Source organism: Harpia harpyja, chromosome 3, assembly GCF_026419915.1.
Source record: "Harpia harpyja isolate bHarHar1 chromosome 3, bHarHar1 primary haplotype, whole genome shotgun sequence".
Taxonomy (NCBI): Eukaryota; Metazoa; Chordata; class Aves; order Accipitriformes; family Accipitridae; genus Harpia; species Harpia harpyja.
The window spans coordinates 67304275-67319067 of NC_068942.1; the positions used below are offsets into that span (position 1 = coordinate 67304275).

Here is a 14793-nt window from a genome sequence, read left to right on the forward strand (position 1 = left end):
TGTTTCACATCAGAACAGGTATAACAGAATGAATATTCAACTAAAGTTGCAAGAAAAATATTGTAAAAGTTACAGATATGTTCAGTAATCACTAAATATTTCCTTGATTAATATACTGTCTCCAAATCACAAATCTTTAAGAAATCTTAAGGTGCTACTAATTAACAAAATAGACACATTCCATTTCAGGACATCTTTCAGCCATATTAAAAATTGCAGAATTACACATGAGCAAAGTATATTTCAAAAGTGCAAACCAGTGTGATCATTTACACAACAATAATGCTTCCTAGGTCAAAAAAGCAGACAGACATTAGAAGTTTTACAGGACCTTCCATGTTTCACAATCACTTAAATTATACCTGAGAGTAGAAGAGGATTTATCTACTGCAACACTGCTGGAAATGCTGAAAGTTTCAACAGTAAGTAGAGATCTGACTGGCAAAAACAAGGGCCTAACAACAAATAGGGAAAAAAAAAAAAAATTAATACTCCATACCTATTTAGAAGTGCAACCGAAGTCTTATAGGTTACCTAACTAGATCTTCACAGGCCTAGGCAAGTGCTTATCCCACTTTAAATTGCTTACAGTTTAAGGGATTTCTGTTATGTACTTTTTCCAAAAAAGCCTAAATAAATATTCTTTACAATATGCAAACTCAAATGTTCCTAAAGAATAAATATATAGCTGCAGTGCCACCAAGTGACATACACTTGCATTTTATTTACCTGTAATCAAGAGCACAACTCCACAGATGTACATGAAAAGTTGTAATTGTAGCTGGAGGATTATATCCCAGAACAGGTTCATCAGAAATATTCAGAAAATACAGAATCTAAAAGTCACAAACATATTATTATAATACTTCAATATCTGTTAAATTAATAAACAGTTATGCATTAGAAAAGAGAAAGTCTGTAACAGGTATGACAATAAAATGTTTGATTAGTAGAAGGAAAAGGGAGTGAACAATCTCAGATATTCAAAGGTGCTTACCCAGGATCTAAATACAGAAAAGCATGGAATGTGAACAGGGCAAAAAATACAATATCCAAACCACAGACTCAAAGGTATGGAAAAAGACCAATACACAGATGCCTAAGTGGCTCCTTGTACAATGCCTCACAATCCATTTTTAAAGCATGTTCCAAATACAGTGTCATTCACCTTTCTTTGCAGTTATTATGACAGTGTTAGTATTTTCTTTGTTCTCTTTATCTGAAAAGCCAACTTTTCTTGTAATACTGTATATTGTTAAAGTTATATTCAAGTTATCTTTCTTTTTGTTTGGGGGGGCTAGGAAATATGCTCAAAATCAGAAGTATGTACACATGCAGTGTATATACTGCTTTTTCATGTATTACTGCATAAAATAAACTCCTATCTTCCTCTTTAGGATCTGTCATAGTTGTCTCTCAAATCCACTAACACTGTAAGAGTTCTTCTTAAATTATTCCAAGCCTAGGGCATACCAACACTGCTAGCCTTTTAATCATCTCCTCTACCTACTTCTTTGGCCAATTTTTTTTATTCGCCCCCCCCCCCCCCCCCCCCCCAAAGATTCTCAAGTGCATTACAGGCAACGTTAACTGAGCAAAAATTTACAGTGCAAATAAGCAACACGGTGTAAAGCAGGCTACATGAACACATAGGAATATCATGCTGAGAAGAAAGTAATGACACAGCAGAGTCCAAAGCACCAAGTTCAGCTCCATGCAGTTATACAATAAAAATGCATGTAAAAATAAGAATACCATACATACTGGAGGATAAGCAGGATAAGCCTGAATGTCAGGGTCTACTATCTGTAATCCCATATGGTGTAACTCCATGCAACTATACTGCTACTGTGCTAATGGCATGTCCTAGCTCATGCATGTTTACACACAGCTTCCAGGTCAAAGGTCTCTAGCCCTGTCTGCTACGCTATACCTGTGCATCCACACATACCAGTACAACCCTTCTAATTCAGAATTTTGCATTACAAGCGTTTATGTAAACTGCTGCTTACTACTTCCCCCAAATCTTCTTCTCCATTAACTGCTATTCAAACAATGTAAAACAGGAAACAGACAAGGGAGAAATGGGACTTGAGGAATGAAGTGAGCAAAAGGCAAAAATACAGAGATGCTTTCAATGCTGCAAGTAGCTCATTTGTTTGTTTTGAGTGTGTTTTTTATGTCAAGAATTATCTAAGTACTTGGACAGCATTGGACTACTGAGATTTTCCATCTGAACTTTTAAAAAACCAACCAACCAAACAATAAAAAAGACCCCCCCAAACCCCAGAATCTCCCTGACATGTTGTGGGCAGAGATTTAGGATGATGAGAGAACTGTAGCAAATGAATATACAACTAAGAATTTAAGAGCAAGACTACAGTCTGTCAATGGTCTCAAAGAGAGACAAGAAAGTAAGTAAAGGATAAGGCTTTCAGGAGCAGAGTAAGATAGTAAGACACAGCCTAACACAAAGACTTTCCATCAAGGTTTAGTTTGATACTTAAAGCAGTTGTTAAAGCAATGAGACTGAAATTGAAGATATAGTCCAGAAAACTGTAGCAACCTGACCTGTTCATGCCAGCTTAAACCTGAAGGCAGTACTCTGTGCTGAAGGGTGGCTCCTCTTAGTCCAACAGCAACTAGAAATTCCTGCACAAGAAAGTTGAATGAGTTAGTTTACATGAAATACATGTAACTATTTGACATGTAGATTATGAAACACAGTCATCCTTCTGCTCCCAGAATCTCCAAGTGTCTAGAAATGAAGAAAGGACTCGGCCAGGATTAAACATTCAAAAAATATTGCTTCCTAATACAGAAACCCTGGCTAATACAGCCTAATACTTTTTGCAACAGAATAGTTTAGAAATGACAATTTTGTGGTGGTAATAGGAAGGCAGGCTACCTGTTCATTCATTCTGGGATTCACCAGGAATTACCAGGAGTATTAACCCAATGTAGTTCTTTCTTACATTGTTCAAATCTTAGTCAATTGAGCCCCCATGACATTGTGCTGGTCTGCAGATTCCTTCTTCTCTAGATAACTCTACCAACCTATTCATCACCACTATGCCAGCTAAGAGGTCACCTTTTAGACACGCTAATGAATGCTACTGTCAAAGCCAAACATACCACTCATTTACCAGTGCCACTCCAAATAGATAAGCAAAGGCTGCCTATTACATGACACTGCTAGTAAGCTGAGTAGAAAGCTTTTAACTCTTTCGTATTTGCTCCTGCCTGGTTTGGCATCAGATTAAAACTCAATCAAAGAAAAACAAGAAAAAGGTCAACTGACCAAGAAATGCATTCAGTAAAGAAATATACTGTGATCAGCAAAGTGAAGCATTGGAAGAATTAGTAAATTATGCTGATGCTTAAATTTTACAATGCACCCAAAAGATTCTAACAGCAAATTATAGTTTGAGGATGAATGGCTCAGAATTACACGGTTTCTTCATCTATAACCCTTGTAACCCCATATCTAGATGCTTCCATATAAACTGAGATAACTCACTTTATAAAAGCACAAATTTGAAAACAAACCTTTGTATTGCTCTCTATTTTATCTGATTGGATTTTGACTGCAACGGTCAGCATACTTGGACAATCCACTCCTACACCATCAGAAGTAGTCCTACTAAGACCATCTTCTTCAGAAAAACAAATAGTAGGTTCTAACCAATGGGGACGTATTGTGCTGGGCAGTCGTACCTCAGAGGAAGGGACAACCCCATCTACCACACCTGCAAAGAAATTTTAGAATGAGTTACCTCGCGCTTCAAACCTCTTACTGATGAATAGCTAAGAAAAATCCTTTTTATGTTTAATGCCTTTAAAATTATTTTAATTACTGAAGTTAGTCATGCACACTAACAACCAAAAATTGTGAAGGGGAGGTTACAGGTGATCCAATATTTAACACCATGGTTCTAGCTGAAATCTTCAATGTGACTATAGGGTTTGGTTTTTTTATTTGCCCAACAAAATGACAAAATTGAAATAAAGGACAGAAATCTATGGGTTACACGGAGACATAGGAATATGTCTCTCCTTTTCATTTTATGAGGTGGTGCCAGGTTAACCTCTAAACACACAATAATTAAGCCTTGCACTGAAAATCCATTAACTTGACTACCACTGATTCAGAGACATTTGAGGGGAAAACCTTAAAAGGTTTAATTACATGAGGGTTACCAGCCATACAAACTACACAGTCAACTTAAAATTCTTCACCTGCTGACTACAATTAGCTACCCAGGAAAGATACAGCAGCCACTGGTAACCTGTACCTCTTCTAAATTAAATAACCAATTACATGTAGGAAGTGTGTACTCTTATAATAAAGAACAGACTGTACAGCTAATTTTCCAGAGGACCACAATATCTTTAAAGACCAGCAGTTGCCAAGGAAACTTTGAGCTATACTGTCACTAAGTAAATACAGTTATCGTGAAGTTGTATTACTGTAGCATTAGCCATGAACTAAATCTGTTGTGCCAAATGATACACTATCAGCGGAGGGAAAAAAAAAAAAAAAAAAAAAAGCAGCATTTATCCTAAAAAACTTCAAGTATATCTCATTTCAAATTCAGTCCCAGAGCCACCTCAATCCCACCCCTACCTTGATGATATAAATTGAGGCTGCTGGAATGGAGACAAACATAGTGTCTGTCCTCAAAGCCTTCATATTTAGTCACACTGAAAAGTGAACCACTGTTGAACTCAATCCAGAATTCTCCATATTTTCCTTCCAGTGTATTTCCATCGTCCTGCTGAATGAAGAATAGAAATGATAAAATGATTGCTTGCTGAATTTGCTGCAGTTAGACAGTCTAAACTAACATAACACTTGCTACTAATATATATTTTCCTGCTTGCATTTAGTTGTTCTCATGTAAAGCAAAATAAACAGAATGGCTAAAATAGTGTTGTATTATTGTCTAGTTATAGTACAGTAGTAAGAAGATTACAGAATTACTGTTACAAACACATGTTCCTTCCAAAAAGTACATACAGCATGAAGGGGATCCCATGGTCAAAACAACAGAACAATTTTTTCCAGGCCCAGTGTCTCACCTTTACATCTGTGAATATTGACACTAATCCATGTGTCACATTTAGCAGAACAGACAGAAAGCTTTGTGAGTTCTTATTCTGAGAGTCAAGCTTTTTCCTTCTGCGTGAACGATAGTTTGGATCAACAGTGGAATAATACTGTAGTGTTTCTTCCTCAGATCCACTCTCATCATCTAATAGATAAAATGAAAAACAACTCACTCTCTAGCTAGTACACATATTATGCCAACAACTCATTGTTTTTCCATCAGTAATGCAATTCATTTTCACACTTATTTTAATTTAACAGAAACCTATGTTTTCTCTTCTTGGTTCAAGTAAATATTCTCTTATAAGTTTACAAATTCTTTCCACTATCAGCTTGATCACTTCAGCCAATTATGCATTTGAATCAGTACAGTTCTAGATGATTTATTAAGTGTATTACCATAATGAACTGCAGATTTAAATTGACTAAAGCTGTCTTTACTGAAAGTGTTGATGAGCTGGCTGGCCACAGATAGTCCAACACCATAAGAAAGGTTTTCAAATGTTTCTACAGGAGATGGAGCTGTGGGTTCCCACAACAATAAATCATTGCTGATCCTAGGAAGAAATAAATTATCAAATTATTTATACAAAATAATTAAATAAATAATTAAAACAAAATAATACATATATTTATACAAAATATATGACTATATTGCCACTTAATATAAGCTCAGTCAAGCAATATTTCCTTTGCAGACTTCATATAACAGATTTCAGATTTCATAAACAAGGAAAAGAAAAAAGTTCAAGAGCACAAGAAAGAATAATGTATTAATGAGTAAAAGCAATAAATGAAAGTAACTTTTTTTCTGTAATTATGGTACAAACATATCAAAGTCTAACATTTGACAGTGACACAAAAGCCTCTATTAGTAGGTGTATATTAGCTCAGTAGGTTGGAGGGGGGGCGTGACAAAACCCTATTTTGATCATATCAGTTTTCAAGCAAAGCTGGAGGAAACATTAGTTCTTTTGATTTCAAGTGAGTCTGTGTCTGTCAGGGTAAAGACATGTGACATTCCTTACGGAAGTACACCAACAGAATATTCAATGAAAGGTTCAGCTTTGCCACTCTGGAAGTGAAAAAATGATTCAGAAGTAAAGTGATGCCTATCAGAGGCTAAAATAGATCAGCATCTCTCTTTATGTAGTTAATGTGCAGCATAAAACCTGTTTTTTAGTTGATTTAATCTAGTTGTATTTCTTTGTTTTTCAGACAGAAAACTAACAGAATTAAATGCTGAACACGTATCTGTAAGTTGGGTTCACTTTCTCTACATTTTTGTAAGCCTTTGTAAGGCTTACAAAACTGCATTGTTAGGGTTTGCTCCCCTGCCTGCCTTATGGACTCTGAATTCTTAGATGGAGAATCACTGAATAAAAAAGAAACAATAACATTGAATGCAATGGGTTTTGAAATACAATGATCTATTTATAAAGGAGAATTTAGAAAGATTAGAGCAAAATGAAACATTGCAAACAGATAGCTGAACAAAGTATTTACTGAAAGCAAAAGACTATTTAACTTTACCCTTTGTTCACAAAATCTGCCAAACGCTTTTTAGCAGCTCACTGCTATGGCACCGATCAGATATTTGACACAGTGGTGTCTCTGTTGTTAACTTGGAAGAATATTTATACTGTATTTTATGTTCTTAGAAAACTATACAAAAGAATTCCTGCTATAGCTGCTCATTTAATTGCTTTTATCAACAATGAATACAGATCTAAAAGTACAGGTCATGATAACCAAGCAAAACAATTATCATACTTGCCTATTGTAAAGTTTTTCATAAAAACTTTTGTTTGGTAATGTTAAGTGAATGTTTGGTAACATGAGTTCCAGTACATAATGAGAATTGCTAATTGTTTTATCCTGAAACTCAGTCATTTCAACCACATCTCCTGGCATCACCATCTGAAAGAAAAAAGAAAGAAAAAAACCCCAGAAAACTCTCAAGTGAAAAAAAAAAAACCCAAAACTGGAAGTCAGAAGATGCATATAAAGTAGTGAGAATATATTAATTTTGTGTATCATAAGCACAAAGCAGTAACAGAATTTTATAGTACCTCTTCATTTTCAAACATGACCCTACGTGAAGAAAAAGGAGAAGGCTCTGGTCTTCTAATATCACAGACATCCTTCAAAGAATGAGACCCTCCTTCTTCTTCCTCTTGAAAGTTATTATCACCTTCTTCCTCCTCAGCTGCTATCCTTTCCAGAATAGAGTGCACAGCCAGAGGGTTTATTTTCAATACAATCCTGACATTGGAGAAGTTATGCAGAATAAGCCATTAGAGATGCTTAGAATTTTTATATTGAGGCACAGTCACATGTCCCCTAGCTCTACTAGCTAACCATTAAATACACATAGACTAAATAGCTCAAAGACCAGGCATTTTTTTATTAGACAATAACATATTTTATTAGACAAAGTGATACCATTAAGAAAAACACCAAATTTATAGGCACAAAGTGACATGAAAAAAGAACCACCAGGAAAAAAGCATACACTAACCTTTTCGCAACTCCATCAGGTGACCATTAGGTGACCTAAGAAAAACCTAGCGCTCTCCCAGAATAATTCTTGTATCATTAGACCATCAACAGCTATTAAAAAAATGCTCTGCTACATGACATAGTGGATTACATATACACACTGTTATAGAAAAATTTACTCGTACCATTATAAAAGAAAACCATGCTGAAAAAAAGGTCTATACAAACATGCTGTCAGAAAGCCACTAAATTTTATGGCAAAAAACATATGTGGCAAATTCTGTGGCAAATCTAAAATTGCCTCTTTAAACATCTTATTACATGCCACAGCTGTCAGGTCCTTCTGTTCAGTAACTCTGAAGTATTGTATTGCCTTACATGTGATATAAGCTGCAGTAATTCAGTCACAGTATAATTATCCTTATTGTTGTTACGTCTTTATACCAGCTTATATTAATATTTTGAGGCAAAATTCAACAGATTTTTTGTTTGTTTGTTCAGTATTCAGTCTTAAATGCAAAAGTAAGAGAAAAGGTAAAGTGACAAAAAAAAAAAACCAAATAGGAGAACATTTCAAGTCTCTAATCATTCACCTAAATTCCACTGAAATTTACTCAAGTCTAAGCAGAAACCATTATACATTAAAACCATCTTGCATTATTATAAATGTAGAAGTTGGGTTTTGTTTTGTTTTTTTTTTATAAATTCCTGGGTTCTTTTCAATAGCTACATGTTCTTTCTTTGCAAATTATTTTAAAGCATTTACCACACAGGCAGTCTGCATTTAGATTAGAAAAATAACAGTGATTCATAAAAATCCAAACAACCCACATTAAAAAATAAAACATTATTTTACCGAGGCCAGTCAAAATTGTCTGATGATGATGTTATATCTCCATCTATGCCACCAGACACTTGAAAAAATTTTATTGGAGCTTCTGCATTATCTTCTTCAAATGAACCTGAGTAGAAAAAGATATTTAAAAAATTAACACAGGAATGACAACTGCTAACTCCAGGTTGCCCACTCCTCAGGCTGGAGTCCAACAGGCTAACTTGTCAATGCTATTACTAAGATACTTAACCAAATTTTTTCATCATTCCCTCCAAAAATTAAATATCAATTTTTAGAAACAAAAATTATTTCACATTATCTTCTAGCTAGCAGAAGTTAGAACACCAGATGCTTCTAATGCATAGACATCTGCATTTACATTTGTAGCATCACTACATTATGTCACAGCCTTGAAAAGTACATGGAATGACAAATCAGCAAAGAAGGTTGCAAATAGAAACCAGTCTCAGATTTATTACTTTCAAAGATATTAGAGGCATAAACGTATTAAAGTTCTCAATGACAGTTATTTAGGACATCATTCACTTCATTTCTAGACTAGACTTGAGATTTCTAACCTGCATAGCTGTAGTATCCCCCTACAAATCTACAAAACTTACCCTAACACTATGATAAGAGATCCCAGATATACCCTAAATTGAAACAAATTGGTATAACATTGTAACAGAAAATAACAGAAATACTGGCTCAGATCTCCAAAACAGGAATGCAAGCACTACACCTACATACATTAAGCCTCCCCTCCTAGTAGTATTATTTTGACTTATGCTGGTATTTAGTACAGAACACTAAACCGCAGCAGAGATATCTGCTCCAAAATTCAGGTGGAAAGACACTTCCTGTGTTAATACATATGAGAGGACCTTTGTCTCAGCTACATAATATCTGGGAAAATAAAAGAAAGAGTATCTGAATATAATGTTAACATTCTTACCAGTTAGCTCTTTAAAGGTAAGCTCTAATTTAACTTGTTCTGGAGTTGACCCTCCTATAAACTCAGTTTTAAATTCCATATCTGTAAATTCAAGATGAAGAATCTCCTTCTGAAGTGATTTCTTAAACCATGGTCCTCTTTCCTGATCTGACCGTAGGTCAGGTATTGGGAAGCGAACAGAGAGATTTAATGCTGGGGCAGTGACTTGAACTGAAACTTTACAGTTTGCAGGAGTATGCGAATCATCCAGAAAAACTTCAGTAAATGCTTTATGCTAAAAACACAAAGTAAAGGAAAAAAAAAATCTAAATTAGAGAAAATAGCACTAAAAATTACTATGGAAAAAGCTTTTGACAATGTAATATCTAAAAAATGAAAAATATTAATTTTTCATATATCACACAAAACACACATACTAGGACCAATTATTATTACTCTTAGGATATTCTTCTATTATTGGTGCTGTTAAGATTCTACTTACTTATAAGTCAAGTATTTGCAGAAGTTAGCAATATTTCAAAAACATGGCTATCTTTGTATTTTTTTCTCTTAAATTACAGAGTGAGAGTACCAAAGGATCATCAGCTGCAGCTAGGAAATATGTCTCACAGATTTTAAAACAAACAAACAAAACTATTGTTGAGAAGCCAGGAACTACTATCATGCATATTTGCCCCTTTCAGTAAGTCATGACTTCCAGCTCCTGTCACTGACGTGTCATTCAAAACCTCCCTGAGTGTAGCTTATTGCTGACCGTCATTGAAAAGAATCAAACTTTCAGGACATAACCATATTGATAGAAATTACTGATGTTTTTACAAATCTTTTAAATGAGGATTCTCTTAGGTAAGTTGTGAAGACTAATTTTTCTGTAATCAACCAATGCAGCAATAAAATTACATGAAGATATTTGTTCCTGTATAGAAAATCAGTTAATTGCATTAAACCTTCCCCATGTTTTTTTACAAAAATTCTTCAAGTTTAATGTTATTGTGTTAACTATACTAACACTTAAATCCTGCTGACCACCTGAACCAAGACAAACAAGCTCCAACTTCTTCTGTTGGTCTTCAATCACTAGATTGCAATGTGTATGTTCCCCATCCTTTCTATTACCTACCCTAAAAGCAGACAAGGCACAGCAGAGGCAACTGGGCTGACTGTGACACCTAGAGTTTTCAATATAGAAGTGGAATTGTAAGCAACAGTTTATATCAGCTGCTGAAGGGCATGATGGGACAGATTAGGGATTAGAAGTCAGTCAAGATTCCTCTTTTTTGCCCAGTTCTGCTTTCTTCAAGAAGCTGAGAACTTACACAGTTTGTGAAGCAGCTACCATTGTCTTTAGGTCTGTTATCAAGCATGCAATCACTGAATCTAGAATGAGTATCTATGTCAGAAGGCTACTGTTCTGCATCAGAAGTAAAAAACCAAACAAACAGAAAAAAACCCCAAAACCAACCAAACAAAAAACCACAACACCCCACACCACAAAACAACAAAACAAAACAAAACACAAAAACCCCCAACAAAACCAAACAAGAAACTCCAACCACCACAAATCAATCAGAATTATTAGCAATCTCAGGCTTAGTGCCATCTTGCCTTCCTCCTGCAAAAAATCAGCAAGTTTATTAATCAATTTCACTTTTAACTTACCAGACTTATGTGCTTGTTGTAAGAAGCATACATGTGAGATGCCATCATCTCCACTGTAGTTAGTTTCTGTGGTTGAAGTAAGGAATTTAATCTGTCTACAATACTAATATCCAGCTCACAAAACACTGGACTTAACTTTATTTGTAACTCTGCTTTCTGTGGAACAGAACTGAGTCTCCCTTGACTACCCTGAAAAGAAAGAGAAAAAGCACTAAAATCCTTAAAAACAATATAGTGAAACAAATTATAATAACTGAGAGTTAAGGACTCTGTTTTACAAGAAAGATACCTTCTGTTAAAATGAATGGAATTAGACAAAGGCTACTATACAGAAACTTGGTGTCTTTAATCTCCCACCTTACCTGAGGTCCTCTATTATCTGAATGCTTATAATGAAGCTGAAGGCATGGCACAGCATGAGAATCATTTCCTTCTTCAGAATGAAATGTCAGCAGCTTTAGAATAAAATAGATTTAAAAACACTTAATAGATAAGGAGGAAAGAGTTGCCACAGGAAAAGATGTTTATGATACTTTACCTAGAACAGACAGTAGGTAACCCTACATTCAAGTCAGCGAACTGAGCCCCAGTCCAACTGCTTACTCAATCCACTTATTCAGCCACTTCCCTGGATGTCTCTGACCATTAAAAGAACTGGAAGAATAGTCATCACCCAAAGAAACCTCCACATTGCTCAACTCCATCAGTTAGTTTTTGGAAAACATATACTCTAATTCCCAAACTGTCTTAAGCATATTTAAAAGAGAAGTAAACTAGCAAAGTCTGGCTACTTAATGCTATTCCTGTCAAGTATGACAGCAGTCTGGTTCACTATTTGAGCTTGCAATTAAAAGTTGCACCTTAAAATCATAACATAATAAAAAAAAAAGAATTAAAAAACCTTAAAATTACAACCATTTTAAAATCTAGTGTCCTCAGTTATACAATTAACATTTCTTTTCTATGGAAATCCCTGTATTTTTTACATACCTCTGTATAGTGAGGCTGAATGGAATGAGAGTCAGTAGAAAAAAGGCATTCCAGGAACTCCATATCCCCAATGGATAAATCAGTACTAAAACTTCTAGAGGCGGTCCTTTGTCTTTGTTCATATGACACTTTGATGCCAGTACCTATAAATCTGAATTATGAAAATTATGAATTATGAAAAGTAGCATAAAACAATAAAAATTATGAAAAGTCAAAATTTAAATACTTAAAAAAAGGATCACTACAATCCTTTTAAAAATCATTAAAACTGCCATGATTTCTTCAAAAATAAGAAAAAATTCTGAATAACAATTTCTGATTGTTGTAGTCTGAACAGATTATAGCTTTAGCAACAAAAACAATGGAGCTCACTTATGTTACATGTTCAACAACAGTGTAGAGAAATTTGTAAAGAACACTTTAGATATCTAACCCAAGCCGCAATTCACATAAAGCTGAGAATCTAACATATAGACAATGAAAAAGTCAAATGCCTCAGGAAGTCTAAATTACATGCATAAAGTAAGAAAACATATGTACACCCTCAAATATTTTACTTCATACACTGTACTGGGACGGTAAAAACTTCTGGAAAAAAAGACTGTTGAGTAACTTTATGACTTTGCTCACACTTACTTTTTATCCCTACTGATATACTATTTTGCCCTAAGTAAAACCCTAAGCACCTTCAAGCAGAAATCCCTATACTGGAATAAAGATGGTCCTGTAAAATACAGCTATTTCTAAAGAAATTATTTACTTAATCGTTTTTGATTCTCTAGATTTCCGTGGTAGAAACTGTACTAAAACTAGTTTAATTCATGTATTGTTGAAAAGAGCTAAGTTGATTTTAATGTTTATGTACTTTTCTTCTTTTTTTATTAAAAAAAAAACAAACCAAAAACAAACAAACAAAAAAACCCAAACCCAAACCAAAAACCAAACACCACAGTCTTAGACAACAGATGTCAAACTTACAGGCTATATTGAAATTAACAAAGAAGTCTAATGCAATTAAAATATTGACACAATTCCTATGGAAATAAACTAACTTTATTCAAATTTACTTAAAAGATATTTTTGTTAATTATATTTATTAATAAGCAAAGTTATACCTAAGGTGATCATGAGAACAAGCTTCTGCAAATACTTCTCGGAAGGACAGAAAATCTTCTGTTGAAAACTTAACTGGCTCAATCTTTTCTATTCGGGTAAAGAAATCCCGAGCCATTGGTGTCAATGGGTTAAGGTTCAGTGAACTTTCAGGTGGGGGTAAAGGGTCAATATGAAGTACAGACACTGAGAAAGTTCCAACTGCCAGTCTAAAAAGAAGCTCAGGTCTGGATTCATCCACAGAAACAGATCTGGATGGAATAGCTGAAATACAAAATTAAGTTCACATAATTTTTCAGCAATAACAGATTTATAAAATCATCTTACTTTTGATTTTCATTTCTTTTTAACAAGTTGCTGCGTAACAGTTCATTTACAGAATTACCTAGTGAGCAGAATGCAAAACAACATTTTAACTTACATGTCCTTCTTAAGGAAGTCTGGTGAACCATGTTGGCTGTAAGCGAAGAACCTCTTGGGGGTTGTAGTTCTTGTTTGTTACGATCAAGAAAATCACCCCAAGTTGGTTGAAGCTAAAACAAAAGTATATATGATCTTAAATTTGACAAATAGATGTTAGACATTAGATCAAACATAAATAAAGGTAAAGGAACAAAAAGAAAATACATGCATAAACAATCAACAGCATGCCATTTCATGGTGTATTCATGCCATGTAGATATGCTTTAGTTTGGGCTACGCTTTCTAATTCTGTGATTGTCTAACAGCCACATATTTTTAAAGCTAAAGTTGCTCTCTCCATGACCACATATTCTCCTCTTTCTCTGTAAAAAGCACAACTGTTCTCCATGGCTTTCATTAAGCAAAACATTAGGCACATAACAGATTTGGGACAGACAGCGATATCAACAGCATAATTTTTATGGTTTTTGAGGAATAATGTAATACAATGATTTTGTACTTTTTATTGTCAATGCCTGTGTAGTCCATATAAACAAAACCCAGATGGCAAACATGCAGTTATTAAAAAGAAAAATAAATCAAAAAGCATCCTACATAAGCTTCAAGGCATTTGAAAACAAATACATTCCATTTCCTGTTTTGGTAGCCAAACAGACGACAAATTTTCCAATACAATTTCCATAGCTGAAAAGGAATACTATCAGTTCTAAACATTTTCAATTGTCCTAGAATTTTGCAATAGTTATTGATATTGTAAAGAATATTTATGCAACAGTTTCAGACAAAAGTGTTAATTTCTAAAAGATTTTAAATGTTGCTAATACTATACCACTGTAGTGCTCAGTGGAGATCCTGCTGGTGTAGTTGTGTATGTACTGGTTAAAGACAAGTCTAGATCCATGGTGGGAGGGTCTCCAAGAGGTGGAAGGGAGGAAAGGCTGTGAGACATGTCCATTTCAGCCATTGAGAAGAAAACTTCTTCTTCTAATAAGAACCATAGATAGTAAAGAGTTATTTTCTAATGAAAAAAACCCCAACCTTTACTTTTAACAGAAATGTATTAGTAAGTTCAGAAATCTAACTGCCAGACAGAATAACCAGCTAAATATATTATTTACAGAAGTTCCAAGTTCTCTTGACACTGAGACTAGTATTATCTATGGACAGAGATTTATTAAAAAAGGGGGTGGGGGGTGAGCAAAAAAA

General features: G+C 34.5%; 1 protein-coding gene across 6 annotated transcripts in view; it reads right to left on the bottom strand.

Moving 5' to 3' along the window:
- Positions 1-14793, bottom strand: part of ATG2B (autophagy related 2B) — a 49431-nt gene that overhangs the window by 20173 nt on the left and 14465 nt on the right. For 5 of the 6 annotated variants that reach the window (XR_008234559.1, XM_052783096.1, XM_052783095.1 and 2 more), the window contains exons 9-25: positions 14417-14571; positions 13586-13697; positions 13167-13428; positions 12052-12202; positions 11424-11516; positions 11062-11250; positions 9403-9676; positions 8469-8574; positions 7183-7375; positions 6888-7030; positions 5510-5667; positions 5083-5255; positions 4628-4778; positions 3550-3749; positions 2572-2652; positions 730-836; positions 363-455 (exon numbers count right to left, since the gene is read on the bottom strand). Coding sequence is in view for 5 of the 6 variants with exons in the window: in XM_052783096.1 (XP_052639056.1) it covers positions 363-455; positions 730-836; positions 2572-2652; positions 3550-3749; positions 4628-4778; positions 5083-5255; positions 5510-5667; positions 6888-7030; positions 7183-7375; positions 8469-8574; positions 9403-9676; positions 11062-11250; positions 11424-11516; positions 12052-12202; positions 13167-13428; positions 13586-13697; positions 14417-14571 (2641 nt within the window). In the remaining variant the exon portion in view is untranslated. The remainder of the gene's footprint in view (positions 1-362; positions 456-729; positions 837-2571; positions 2653-3549; positions 3750-4627; positions 4779-5082; positions 5256-5509; positions 5668-6887; positions 7031-7182; positions 7376-8468; positions 8575-9402; positions 9677-11061; positions 11251-11423; positions 11517-12051; positions 12203-13166; positions 13429-13585; positions 13698-14416; positions 14572-14793) is intronic. The other variant, XM_052783097.1, reaches the window with a different exon arrangement.